At 34.4% G+C, this 14,428-nt stretch overlaps 1 protein-coding gene across 1 annotated transcript in view; it reads left to right on the forward strand.

Moving 5' to 3' along the window:
• Positions 1–13,704, forward strand: part of Gabra2 (gamma-aminobutyric acid type A receptor subunit alpha2) — a 136,585-nt gene extending 122,881 nt beyond the window's left edge. The window contains exons 8-9 of the mRNA XM_051198333.1: positions 1,121–1,323; positions 13,286–13,704. Of these exons, the coding sequence (XP_051054290.1) occupies positions 1,121–1,323; positions 13,286–13,582 (500 nt within the window). The 3' untranslated portion in view covers positions 13,583–13,704. The remainder of the gene's footprint in view (positions 1–1,120; positions 1,324–13,285) is intronic.
• The last annotated feature ends 724 nt before the right edge of the window (positions 13,705–14,428 follow it).

Here is a 14,428-nt window from a genome sequence, read left to right on the forward strand (position 1 = left end):
GTCAGGGCTATTCAAGGACAAGCCTTGAACTCTCTCTCTCTCTCTCTCTCTCTCTCTCTCTCTCTCTCTCTCTCTCTCTCTTCCCCTGGGTCTTGTACTCCCTCTCTTCCCTTCCTCTCCTCTTACTTTCTTTGTCTTTGCTCTCTCGTTCTATCTTTCCTTACTTGCTTGCCTCAATACAAATTTCACATTACCTTAATATTCATTATCTTAATATATTTCATGAGTGAAATACTAGAGATGGTATAAAGGTTAAAAAAATAGGATATAGAAAACAGTCATATTTTTTTCAAAAATATAAAAAATCCATTATGTTTTATGCAGATTGATCAAGAATAAAAGATAGAGGTCTCGGATATCTGAAAGTAGTTGGGGCTGGATTCCTGTCTTGATGTGTCCACTGTGTCCAGTTGTGGTTTTCTGTGAAGGTCTCCATTTGTTGCCAAGTGTGGTCTCTTTATTGTTGAGGAGTGGTAGCTACACTTAACTGTAGACATATAGATAAGATTCCAAGTGTTTTATTTTTGACAAAATTTAAATGATGCCACAAAAGAGATCATATCTCTTCAAAGCCACTGTTAATTCCATACATACACAACAACTGTTAAATAAAGACTGTGTTAATTACTTCTCAATCACAATCCCACTACAATTAGTGTGGGGGCTTACTCAGGTGCTTTTACATTATTAATCTAAGTAAGTCAGTATCTCCATCAGAGCCCTTACCTCTTGGGAGGAGTGCATGATGGGTGGGCTGCAGGGGAATCAAGGGGGCAGGAACAGGGGAAGAGGGAGAACTTTTGTTGTTATGTAAAATGTAATATATATACATCAGTGCCACACTACTACCAGTCTTATTTACAAAATATTAAGTAAAAATGGAATCAATGTAGAAGAAAGTGAAAACATGAAGGCACTTGCAGGTTATCCTTGGTATCTCTATTCCAGAAGTATTATCATACTATTATACTAAGTATAATCCAACCCACACCATTTTCTAACACTCCTTGGTGGACAGAATGACACCAAAAGTAGCTTCCAGGGAAAGAGAAGATAAGTTTGGGATGTTCTCCCTTCCCACCACTGATTGTGCCTCTGGTTCCTGTCTCTTCTTTTACAGGAGTAACAACTGTTCTAACAATGACAACACTGAGCATCAGTGCTCGAAATTCTCTCCCCAAAGTGGCTTATGCCACTGCCATGGACTGGTTTATTGCTGTTTGTTATGCATTTGTGTTCTCTGCCCTAATTGAATTTGCAACGGTTAATTACTTCACCAAAAGAGGATGGGCTTGGGATGGGAAGAGCGTAGTCAATGACAAGGTAAGTGCTAGGTCGCTTCTCATCTATTGAAGAGAATTTTAGACATGTTCAAGACTGTAGCAGAATTCTTAAATTTTGATATTCAGAAATTCAACATCAATTTTCAAAAGTTTGTTCGTGTTTGAAATCCCTGAAGGGTGCTTGTAATAGTGACACTTCTTAAACAACTCCTCAACATCTATGGAGTTCTGTGTCCAGAAGTGATGCATATTCACGCATGCTCTCTCTCAATTTCTGCATTAAGCAGGAACTCTTCTTAATCCTAATCTTCCATAGTGAAGTATCTCAAGTTTATTATAGCTGTTTCTTTGCCCCAGGTCACACAACTGACCAGTAAGTGTACTAGAACCCAGGTGTGTCTGCCTATAGTGTGTTTACCTTTAAATCACCACAGTCCATCGCTCTGGCAATGAGTCAGAGACTCTTTGTGCATACATATTATCTGTTACTACTTTGCAAAAGTGAAGGTAGAATTTTATCTTTATTATACCATATGAAGTAAATATGTGGAAACTGAAATGACAAAAAATGTTAAATTACTCATGGGGTCTAATTGGAGAAATTTACTTTTAATATTCATTTTTAAGATTATTGATGCATTTTCATGTTTCAAGTATCGAGACTAATAGGACATTTGCGTATAGATATATCAATGGTTTCCTTTCTAATTTAGCAAATTGATAACTGCTTTAGGAAATGACTTTGTATATATTCTAATATGCTATGAATGTTTTAATAGTAGTAGAAACTTCTATTTGGGCAGTTTATTTGAATACTATATTATATGAATTTTTCCATAATTTTGGGTATACCTTTTTTTTTGTGATTTGGTTTTTGTATTAGTTATTTGAATGTAAGTACATATTTATATATTGAAATTCTATGTTATATTAAAGTTTAATGACACAAATCTTGACTATTACAGTTTAAAACAGTTTTTCTTTCTTTCTTTTTTTTTTTACAAGCTACAGAAATTCTAATTGTAGTTGCTAGTTTATTTCTAAGTTGAGTTTGCCTACTAAAAAAAGTAATGATGAGATATTGAAAGGAAAGTAATTAATTCTTAATCAATTTTATATGCTTAACGTCTGGTTAATTCCAGCATTTCCATTACATTTTATTGTTGATTTGTGTTGTTTTCATTTCCCATATAGTAAATTGCTTTTCATTTTATCTATGTGATTACTTACCTTAAGCATATTGGTTATACATACACTTTCTTCAGAGATGGAGTGACTAGGAAAGTGCACCATAGCTCTTACAATGTTGTTGAATAAATTCCTTTTATTATAAATATGGCAATACACTGATAAGAGAACCTATTTATCTTAACTGTAAGGTCTTAAAAACTTTATAATGGTGAGTTTACATGTGTACTATGTCAATTTAATTATTAAAATCATATGGGAGATTTATTCATTCCCTTTACTCACCTTGACAATAAAGATGTGTTTAGAGCTGAAAGGAAATCAAGTAGAGTGCCAAGAGGTGACTAGCTGCCCAGAGACACTTCACTACATCCTACCTTCTACTTTAGTTTAAGTAGATTTAATGGGGGGGGATAATAGTTTTCTTGAAATACATATTTTTTTGTCCTTTCCCAGTCAGTTGTCCACAGGTAGACACTTGACTACTTAGAGATATATGTACATACTGTGTGTAAAGAAAAACAAAAACAAAAAACAAGAAATGTGTACTTCAATTTTATCTGTCTACAATCTAGACTTCCCATACAGATTATGAAAAGTGATATTTAAGATTTTTATTTTTCCAGAATAAAAACATTAACAAAGCCATATATACATTTATGCTTCAGCTACTTTTGAGTGCTGGGATCTTGATGGACCTCTGCCATTTTAGCATCAGCTATGACATGAGCAAAGAAAACTTCATTCTAAAAGCACTCATCTGGATCAAAGGGTCAAATTCTAAAGGAACACACAGATGTCTGTTTATAGAGCCCCCAAGTACTTCTTAAAGATCCTACACCCTGTGGCCCTTCGCTAGTCCTAACTAATCTTCCACTTCTGTTGCTGAAGCCCCAACTTACTCTACCCACTGTTACTTTTCTGTTTTAAGCCTTGGAAACAAACTCTTACTGTTTTACTGCTTCTTTCATATTTTCCTGATAAGAGGCTTAGTTAACTTGACATAAAGGCAATGGAACCCCAGATCTTACATGATTGCTTATCTCCATCCCATCCCCAGATTTCACTGTCCTTTTACCACACAACTCTGTGATTTGAATTATCTCCTGTCATTTTCTTTCCCTTCAGTTCTTAGTCCTCTGTACCCTTAAATTCTTCCCTTCACTGCACCATAACTGGCATTCCCTAATTTAATAGCCTGTGAGTTTTTCCACCTGCCCTCGGGATCCTCACTGATGCATCCTTTGCAATGTTGAGGATACTTGGGTCCAAGTTGGCAACATCTTCTGTTTTCATTATGGAGTGTTTCAATGTCAGCAGTCTCTGCTCACACCCTGGCCACTGCCACAATTCATTCCACACTCTGAAGTTCTTTGCCAGAGTCAGATGCATCAAGTTTCTCTAGCATACTCATGTTCCCCAGAGAAAGCCATGTCAGCCTTGTTTGATACTTTTGTTTGTGTCCTAGTGTTTGCAATGTGGCTCTCAAATTCAAGGTTGTACTGGTAATATTTGCAGAAACCTCTACATTAAATACATCACTTGCCCATTTGCTGTCATAAATCATATAATCCTTGCTCATTATTGACACAAATTTCACTTTTTTATGTTATTTCCAAGTACTTCTATCCAATAATATTGGGTCCCAGTAAAAGTATAATTATGTATGCTTTCCTGATTTTTAGAAAAACCTTATCATTCTTTGTGACTGAATATTTTACTTTAAGTCTCTCAGTCATCATAATGACTGCATAGCTATTTTAATAAATCATTTACTTCTGATCTGTTGCACAGTATCCTATATATTGCACACATATATCTCCCAGCATGTACATATAGATATATGTATATGTGTGTGTGTTCTTATTCCCATGTTGTTTCCACCTAACATTGCAAACTTTGAGAACTGCCTATGCTGAGATGTAAGTGATAATCACATTTACAAATTTTGTGATAAAATGTCAAGGACTGGGGCTGGAGAGATGGCTCAGTAGTTAATAAAATTGGTTCCACTTCCAAAGGAGGTTTGGATTACCAGCACCCACATGTTGGTTGACCAATGTCTGTATCTGTAGTCGCAGGGGATCTCACACCCTCTAGCAGCGTTCTAAGACACTAGAAACAGTCCATATCCCTGCATACAGGAAGGGCAACTGCCGACACACACAAAATATTGAAATTAATTAATGGATGAACTAAAATTCTTTAATTAAAAAGTCAAGAATGTAGAACGTTGGGACAGAGTAGCTGCTGCTGGTATGTGTGTGATGAACTGTTTTTGTACCCAATGGGAAAGTCTCTTGACTCAATTTCTTAATAATGAAATGCCTCCGGGAACTGCAACTCATATCCACTTAGGTGTTCTCAGCACTGAAAAGTCTAGTGTTAGTGTGTAACACTGATATCTGTAAAATCATTATGAATAGGCAATAACGTAATTGTTAATAGACATGGGTGTTAGCATCCTCTACCGCCCACAGGTAAGAGAAAAAAAAAGACAAAAAAATAAATAAATAAATAAATAAATAAATAAACATTTTTAGGTACTAATCAGGAATTAACACATCAGTCAGGGACATAGCATAATGTCACATTCCAACAAACAGGAGATAATTCTCTCATCTGACATTAACCCATTATCCTTCCCATAAACTCATTAACCTTCCTATATTTCTCGCATCTGACATATCTATCCTTCCTACAAAGCTCAAAATGTATCTTAATACTATTTTACAGATTGCTTACTGCTTCCCGGCCTTTAATCATGTTTTTCTTTAATACACATTGACATCTTAAAATTACCTAAACATAATGGAAATCGTTTAACTTTTCAGCTCTATAATGAACAATTCAAGGCTAATATGGTCCAAATATATGGTTTAGTTATATGAAAATGATAGATAGAATTGTCTAAAAAGTATTATGTATTTATCCTGATAAGCCCATAGATAGCTTTAATTTAAGGTTGGGGGTTATTTTAGTAAAATTACTTGGTTATGGACACACATTCCACAAGTGTTAAGTCTGAAATACAAGCTATCCATGGTTGGTGGTCATATTTTACCTTTACCCATTACAAATCACAGTAATTTCCTTCAAAATCTTTTGTCTTCATGTCTCTAATATTAAACATGCTGCATCTTCTTGAAGTGATATCCTCCGTCCTTCCTTGACTTCAAATTGTCTAAATGTCTTATTTTAACCTCTAATTGTTGCCAACTTACATACATGAACACCGCACTTTTCCAGAGCACTAGGCACTAATTTTATTTGTTCTAGTTTCACTAAATTACAATTTTATTATAAATAACTCTTTTTACCACTAAATTAGGAAACTTGAGAGAAGTATGCTTTGTCTTATTAGCTGTTGTATCTTGTGTCACCTAGAATACCGTCTAGCACATAGCTGACCTTAGCTCTCTTTTCAAACTTTGTTAGCTTCAATTCAATGCCCTGAAATTGTTTTTCATTTATAAATTCAAGACAGTAAGTTGAAACTGGCCAACAAAAGCAGATAACTACACAAGATAATAAACCACACAAAATCTAGATATAACAATGTAGTACCCTAAATTCTGAAGTGGTCCATTGTCTTGTGATTCACTCTATTAATTTGTAGATGACACCACATTTTAAAGTGTACTTATTCATTTATTTTTTATAAATTTAAATTTCTATCTTGTTTTGTTTATGGATGTTCTGTCTACATGTATGTCTGTGTACCAAGGGTGCAAGGTGCCCATGGAGTCCAGAAGATAGCATCAGATCCTCTAGAACTGGAGTTACAGATGGTTGTGAGTTACATTTGTGGGTGCTGGGAATCAAACCAATGTCCTCTAATAGAGGGGCCAGTGCTATTAACCACTGAGTCATCACTCCAAACCTTTTTTTTTTTCAGTTTTGACATTGTCTTTTTGCAAAATAATTTCAGGTAATTTGCTAAAGAGCTATGTAATCAAATTATAATACTTTATATTAAAATTATAAAGTAGAAGTTGGAAATGAGAACAGAAGAAAAATAGATTCAAGCATCCTCAATTAGTTGACTCACTAACAACAATTCACAGTTGTAATAGTTATGTTTCACATTTGAAGGTTATTACTCAGTAAATTTGTAGGTATGTTTGGGATGTTATCTTTTTAATTTAAAAAAAATAAATAAATTTTCATAAAGGAAAGATTTTCCTGTATTATAATTGCTGTTATGTTAGGGTGAGTTGGGTGCTATATCAAGTGATGCCAACTTTTTCACAATAAATGCTGTAATGGATTTCATATTAATGTTTCTTGTAGTCCCCTTCAATTAAAGCTGAAGGCATTATATTAATACACAACTCAGTGAAGGCAATTCTTCAAGGAGCTAAACTAATATGGGCCAAGTATATAGATTTCTCATGGTCCAGTTTAAGCCAAGCACAGCCTTTAGAATACTTAGAGAAGCGGATGGACCGTTTAACCTTCACACATTCTTCTGTAAGTATTATTTTTCTCAGTCAGGATGCCTAGTCAGTTAATGGTAGTGTTATTTGGCCAGGGAGCATGATGTTGATCTATAAGTACTGGACTTTCCACTGGTCATGATAAACTGTAAAAGGACAACATGGCATGATAGAAAGATCATACATTTGCCTATAGAAACCTAGATTTCCCCCCCCCCAGAGCCAATTATATTGACTATTTGATAGGAAATTCATATGTGTATTGTAAGGGCCAATTTCTGAAACTACAGATAGCTGTTTTCATTCATACATCAAGTCTTCTAAGTGATGCCCATATTTTAACTATATAATTTATTCTATTTGCTAGTATGTTATTTCTCTACCGTGTAAAGGATGCCAAGTTTGTAAAACAAGTATGTAAAAAGCAATGGATTCGGCAATCAAGATTCTCCTAGATTTGATATTTTAAATATGTATCAACAGTCTCCAACAATGCAATAAATTTAAAACATTTTGAATGTTATGAAATATAATTTTACTTCTCAATTTTAATAATATTTTATTATGTGGAAGTTCCTAGAATGTATAGTGATCTTATCCATTGATCACCATCTCCATCCATCCCACTCCCCATAGTGTCCTACCTTGTCTTTCTCCCAAATCCCTATTCTCTTTTTTGTTAATTTTGTTATCAATGATTCTTTGTATCCAGTTATTGCTGCCCATATGCCCGTTTGTGTGTGACCATTCCCTGGGGCAGGAGCAGTCCAACAACAGGTACATAGGAGAGTGTTTATCCATCCTTCACAGTGATGAGAGTAGTTATATTGAACGTTTATTTCATTTTACTTCACTGGCAACTGAGATGTCAACATATATTATAACAGTGTAATAGTTTATTGTTTTTTTATACCAAGAACTATATAAAAATGTACTATGTGTTGATTTTTCAAAAATCCCATCTTTGCTCTATTGTTATTTGTACACAACTCAAACACATCTTTGCCAATACCACATAGAAGTTGAAGTTACTACCACTGTACATAGCGAAATTGTGTTCCTCTGAGATAATAATGTAGTAGAATTGTAAGTATGAGCTGATATTATTACTATCTAACAAAGTATTTATTTTGTCCCATGAAGCACATTACCTTACGTTTAAATTTTTTATTTAAACTTGTTTTTTTTTTTTTTTTTTCGTTGAATCCTACATTCTTGCAAAACATTTCTGAGTCTGCTTTGGACTAACAACTATATTAGGGATTCCTTAGGACATTCTGTTTGTTCATTCTGCTTACAAGTAAATGAAAGGGGATGGAGAAAGAACATGCCTGTGCTATTATAGAAACTAGTGCTGTCATCCTAGGTAAGACATAGAAATGCCACTGAAAACAGACAGTAGGAAACGATGCTTCATTGAGAATGATTTGAAGCTTTGTCATTGCTAATATAACAATGGTACAAACTCCAGTACATCTAACTTGAGTATCAATGCATGTTAATTATGAGATGCTGACTGAACTGTGGCACCATTCATAGGCTAAGGCATGTGCATTGGCCAGCAAGTGGATATTCTTAAGCTGAGCTTATTTCTGGATGTTTTCTGTATTAGTTACCCCCAAATAGACAAAATTAAGGTGCAATAGACATCTAGCTTCCGACATCTAGCCTGGATTTGTACCATTCCATTTTGTACTGTAGCTCTCTAAATGACAGAGAATGAGTTACTCAGTGCCTGAACTTGAAAAAAAAATATTAAGTTAGACTATAGGGTAATAAGTAGTAAGAAGAATTAAAACTTTTCCAGTTTTTCTGAAGAATCAAGACAGTATAGAAATACCACAGAATACCTTCACGGCAATGAGTTCTGCTTAGTACAATAAGTTTTATTTGCTAATTTTTTTCAAGTGTGTAGATAAAAGCCAATAATTAAACACCAACTTAAGTACAACTGACAGAGGTCAGTGTCTCATGGCATATTCCACAATGGTCTTATTCAAAGCCTGAATAATGTTCAAATATCTCTTTTTAGTAATTTTTATCTCAGACTTATCCTTGTTAATAGCATTCATCATTGCACAAGGCAAGGTACAAGCTTCTGGTAATGATTTATATGTCGATGTTCTTGGTAATATAACTAACGAATTTATTTCTTAAAAATAGTGTAGAAATAATTGTAAAGGCAGTGTATCCATTATATATTGTACTTCCAAAATAATTTTAGAGTGTTTTTATTAATTCTTTGTGTTTGACCATATCTGTTCCTTATCTACCTCCAACGTACACTAGAAATACCCCAATAGTCCTTTTGAACTTGATGACACCCAAATTTTGTGTTGTTTATATACTACTATGTCTAATTGTTACTACCCTCTTTGTAGGTTAAAAATACTGTTATGATAAAGCAAGTGGGGAATCTTGGCAGATTGCATGGCAGTCAAGTATGATCCAAGGTGGGAGATAAACATGCCAGGCACACAGAACTTAAGTGAGAAGTTTCATTAGAAAGGGGAGGAAGGGGTAAGGATAGAGAAAAGTAAAGAGACACAGAAACAGAGGGAGGAAGGAAGAAAAGATGGAGATAGGAAAAGTCCTGTCTGCTACAAGGGAGCAGCAGGAAAGAGAAAGAGACAGGATGTCTTTCTTTTAGAGGAGTTATTTGCACCTGCATGCAGACTACACAACCATGGAACTCTGTGCTAACCACTGTACTGCCTAAGTGAATCCTGCCAGGTGACAGGGGCAGGCCAGCACAATGCCTGCATCCTTATAAATGCAGCATGAGCAACCTACCAGTGGCCGCTCTTCCAAAGAAGCATAGCTCTCTTTGCAGGAATTATCAACTGAAGTAGTTCCTCAGCTAGGAATGGATACTCATGAGCCATTTCCCCATCAATGCTAGAATTTTGATTGCCTTAATTAAGTGCAAGCCTTCTGCAGGGAACAGCAGCTGCTGAGTTCATAGTGTAAGTCCATGTCATGTCTTAAAATCAGCATGTAACAGGATTTCTTTCATTCCAGTGGCTCTTACATTCTTTCTCTTCTCTCTTTAGTAATATTCCCTGAACCTTAGAATAAGTAATTGATATAGATGCCCCAATTAGGGGTCAGCACTCATGTTCATTTATTCTCAGCAATTTTGTCAAATATCAGTCTCTGCATTAATCACTACTCAGTACAAAAGGGAATAACTCTAATGTTGAAAGCAGTACATAATTATGGGCATCAGCATATAGAGTTAGAAGTCAATGTGACAGTATAATTATCGATCTAAGTAAAAGTAATAAGTTCCTCCCTAGGGCTATGCTCTTTTACCCACCGACCCCAATACCAAGTATGAATTCCCATACTTGTGGAGAGGGTTTAAGATCCTATCAGAAAATGTTTGGGTTGCCCTTATACCATCTTGTCTGGCAAGTTAGTATTTTAGTATTTAGGGCCAATTTGGGTGAGACATGTCATGTCTTTTCCCCTTCACTGGGCTGCACAGTATTTCCTACCACTATGAAAGCTAACCATCAGAAAGGAGTTCTCCTATTCAGTGAGAATCTAATTTCAATAAATGACTTCATGTCATAAGTATACTATCAACTCAATAACACATTTCTCTATGTATATTCAATTTTAAACAAAGAAGAAGTTGGAATTATTTAGGATCATTATCTTTGACTGCACTGAGAGGAACAATATTCCCTTTAAATGAGATATCACCAGCCTATAAAGCTGTATATGTTGTGTGTAGAATTTGAGGAGACAGGATACCATGGATGTTTTATATCATTCAGTGAGTTGGATAGAGTTCACCTGCCAAAAGGTAGGATGTGTGATGGTTAAATTTTTCTTTGCTGCTGATGGGAAAATGGTAAAGTTTCTATTCCAAGTGCATGTTTTGAAGGCAAGTCAACCATTAGTTTCCTGCCTAGTCCTTCTCTGATTTGTACACTTTGGATACCAAAGCCATATTTTCTATAATGAATAAAATAAGATTCCCTATTTATAGTTAGGACAATAAAAATTCCAAAAACATGTTAGAAATGCTATTTTTTCTTTTTCTTAGAGTCTCCAGAATTATGACAAAAAACAAAAACAAAACAACAACAACAACAAAAAAAAAAACAAAACAGAAAAGTCACCAAATAACCAGCTGATATTTGGTTAGTGAACACTGGTAGAGGCCTTTTTTTATTTGCCATTGTTGTATATTTTGTACATTTTTTTCATTCAATAGGAACTTTACTATTAATTTCATACATTTATAATTAAAAAATTATTGGTAAAAATTAAAATATCCTTTCTGTCTTTATACCCTTGCTGCACAAAATATATCTTTAGGTAACTGTCTTAACTCTTATACCATAATATCTAATCTAATTTTAATGTCCTATTTCTATGAAACTCTACCTGAGTTCTTCCATTCATTGCTTTTTAGGCTTCACTAAATAATATGTATGTGTGTATGTATGTATGTATGTATGTAATAAAAGACTATGTATTTGGCTAGGTAACAATTGTCACTCCACATCTCTTGGAGGTAATGATTTCATACTGTGAGTATAGCATACATTAGTTAAACTGTTTATCAAAGAGTCATTGTAGTTTTGTTATCATTATCTCTCCCTTTCATCCAGCATGAAGCTAAAACAGAGTGTGAGCAAATGCTTTTTCTCAAATATGTCATAACCTTTAAGCTAAACTGAATTATTTTTTAAGCTGGGATTTAGATATATATTTAAATAACAGCAGAGCCAGTATTTGTTATGAATTTCCTATATTGTTGGATAATTTTTGAAGCTTGGCAGAGTGATATAATCCTCAACTAGGGCATTTAGGGAAAAAATAATCCAATCCAAAAATTCAAACAAAATTTTCAGACGGAAAGTTATTGCAGATGTTTGGAAAGATGACACCTCTAACTGCTGTCAGTTTTTTTTCTCATAGACAGATATCCTTGCCATAACAAGAAACTTCCATAGTCCTCATTCCCAAACTAATAACTAAAGTGGAACTTGTTTTCCACCTTTTAGGTAACTCATTGCTGGCTCACTTTTTGGCATGTAGATAAATCACAATATACTTATATTGTATAGTAACAGATAATTAATATCTATATATTCAGTTTCTATTAATCATACATATGCCATGCTTACCCCATGAAAGATACTTATAGGAAAGTTTCATGTCATATGCTGAGTTTACAAAAATCAACAAGACAGAGACACCATCAGCCCTCATTGAATTTAGATTCTAATGATAACAGAAGATGTCAATTAAATAATCACATGGTAAATACGGTACATAGATGATTTAATAAGTATCATGATAGACACAAATTTAAGTACTCTGAAACTGAATATGTAAAGGACAAAGATTATTTTAGAATTAGTGGATAGGCAAGGCATTCCATGGAAATTATATTCAAGTTCAGGGTAAAATATGAAAGGAAATTAATCATGTGAAAAATTGGGTGAGTAGAAAGAAATTTAAGATGTCATTCCTTTTGGTATCGTATCAAGCAAATATTTAGAAAAATAAAGCTGTACCACAGGGGTTTGTATGTAGTAAACACAGAGAAAGAATGGTTTTTAAAGTACTGTTTGTAGTCTACAGTCCATGAGCTACTGTTGGAGAGATTTAATAATATGAATGGTGTGATCTAATTTGTGTCCTGAAGTTCTTCTCCCTGTAGCTATAATGACTAAAGACTGAATAGTGTTAGGCCAAACCAGAAAAACACAAACAGGAATTATTTGGAGCAAGCGATTGTAACTAAAACAAGAGCTACTGTTACATGAACTGGAGAATTTCATTAGCAAAACAGAAATGGGAAGTTGGGGTTAGGAAAGCTGAAAAGATAGAATTTAATTCTCTTTATTAAATAGTGATTTGTATGCCTCTATCTATGCAAAGTCACAGTTTCTTGCAATCATAAAGCATTGCCTTACAAGTTTGCCGTAAGGTGGGTTGGAGTTGTGCTATGAGAAAAAACTTGAGGTCACTCATTGTTTAAAATCCTTACATTTTTCTTAATTATTCATTCATTAATTAGAAAAGCATATGTGGGTGACTTGTATGAGAGAATATATGATGAAAATTTTATAAATTTTTATTAATATTGCACTTTCTATTGTTCATTTTCCATGTAAACAACAAAAATTGGTTTTCTGATAAAATAGTGCCTGTATTGTACTCTCTGAGTTTTTTCACTCAGAGTTCTTAGGATTTACTGACTGTGTTTTATTTACCTTCCCTAATTTCTCTTCTCTACTACTAATGATGCATATTTGAATAACAATTTTTCTGGAATTTAAGCTATTGTTTGGAATTTTTTAAGAAGCATGGTAAACCCACACTATTAATTTTTGTATTTTCCAATAGAAAAAAGAGAAAGGTTCCGTCATGATACAGAACAATGCCTATGCGGTGGCCGTTGCCAACTATGCTCCAAATCTTTCCAAAGATCCTGTTCTCTCCACCATCTCTAAAAGTGCAACAACGCCAGAACCCAACAAGAAGCCAGAAAACAAGCCGGCTGAAGCCAAGAAAACCTTCAACAGTGTCAGCAAAATTGACAGAATGTCTAGAATAGTTTTCCCAGTTCTGTTTGGTACATTTAATTTAGTTTATTGGGCTACCTATTTAAACAGGGAGCCTGTATTAGGGGTCAGTCCATGAGTCTAAACATTGGTTATCTTTGGGCTATAGTAACATTACACTTTGTTTATTTTGCTATGTACAGTCTGACTAATAACTGCTAATTTATGTCCCAATATGTACAGTATGTATATAGTGATAGAGCTTACCAGTAGACCTCCAAAAGGGACCTGCATTTGCTAACTCACGAAAATACAGGCAGAAAACATCCCATGCCAAAAGAGCCATTGACTTTTTAAAGATTTACCTTAGGACTCAGATCATGCAATTTATTTCCTAATGTTCTAATTATGATGAAAGCTGAAATCCAATGCCCTCTTTGTGAAACCTTTGATTTAGATATTAGATAGAAAAAAAAATTCTACTGTTACCTAAGGATGATGAGAGATTAACATTGTCACTCAAATATGAGCTCTTCTGGATATCTGAACATGTAAACCTCTGATGTGTTCCCTCCAGGAGTGTTCAGAACCCCTGCTAGTGTAATGGGAAGCTTGATAAACATAAGGAGAAAGCTAGAGATGTGGAAACAGCTTTTAATTATTATGTAGACTATCAATAGCCATGTACATAACATAAGCATGACAAGCTCAAATATCTATAAGTCACCATGACAGGATGTTGATTATGCTTAAATTCAATAACTATTGGAATATCAAAGGCATTGTATTTTTAGTGTCAGAATTTGTTTGAAAGTAGTAACTGAACCTCACAGCTCATTACAATCTTTGGAAACTACCTAACAGTATAAAAAAGAAGATATATGGACTTAGTCTTTCCATGTAGGTGTTGTCAGCTGAATTTTTTTGGTGCTGGAGAGTAGAAGAAAGCAGCCATGTTGGCTCTAATAGAGTTCATCCGTATCAG

This window comes from Phodopus roborovskii, unplaced genomic scaffold, assembly GCF_943737965.1.
Source record: "Phodopus roborovskii unplaced genomic scaffold, PHOROB, whole genome shotgun sequence".
NCBI lineage: Eukaryota > Metazoa > Chordata > Mammalia > Rodentia > Cricetidae > Phodopus > Phodopus roborovskii.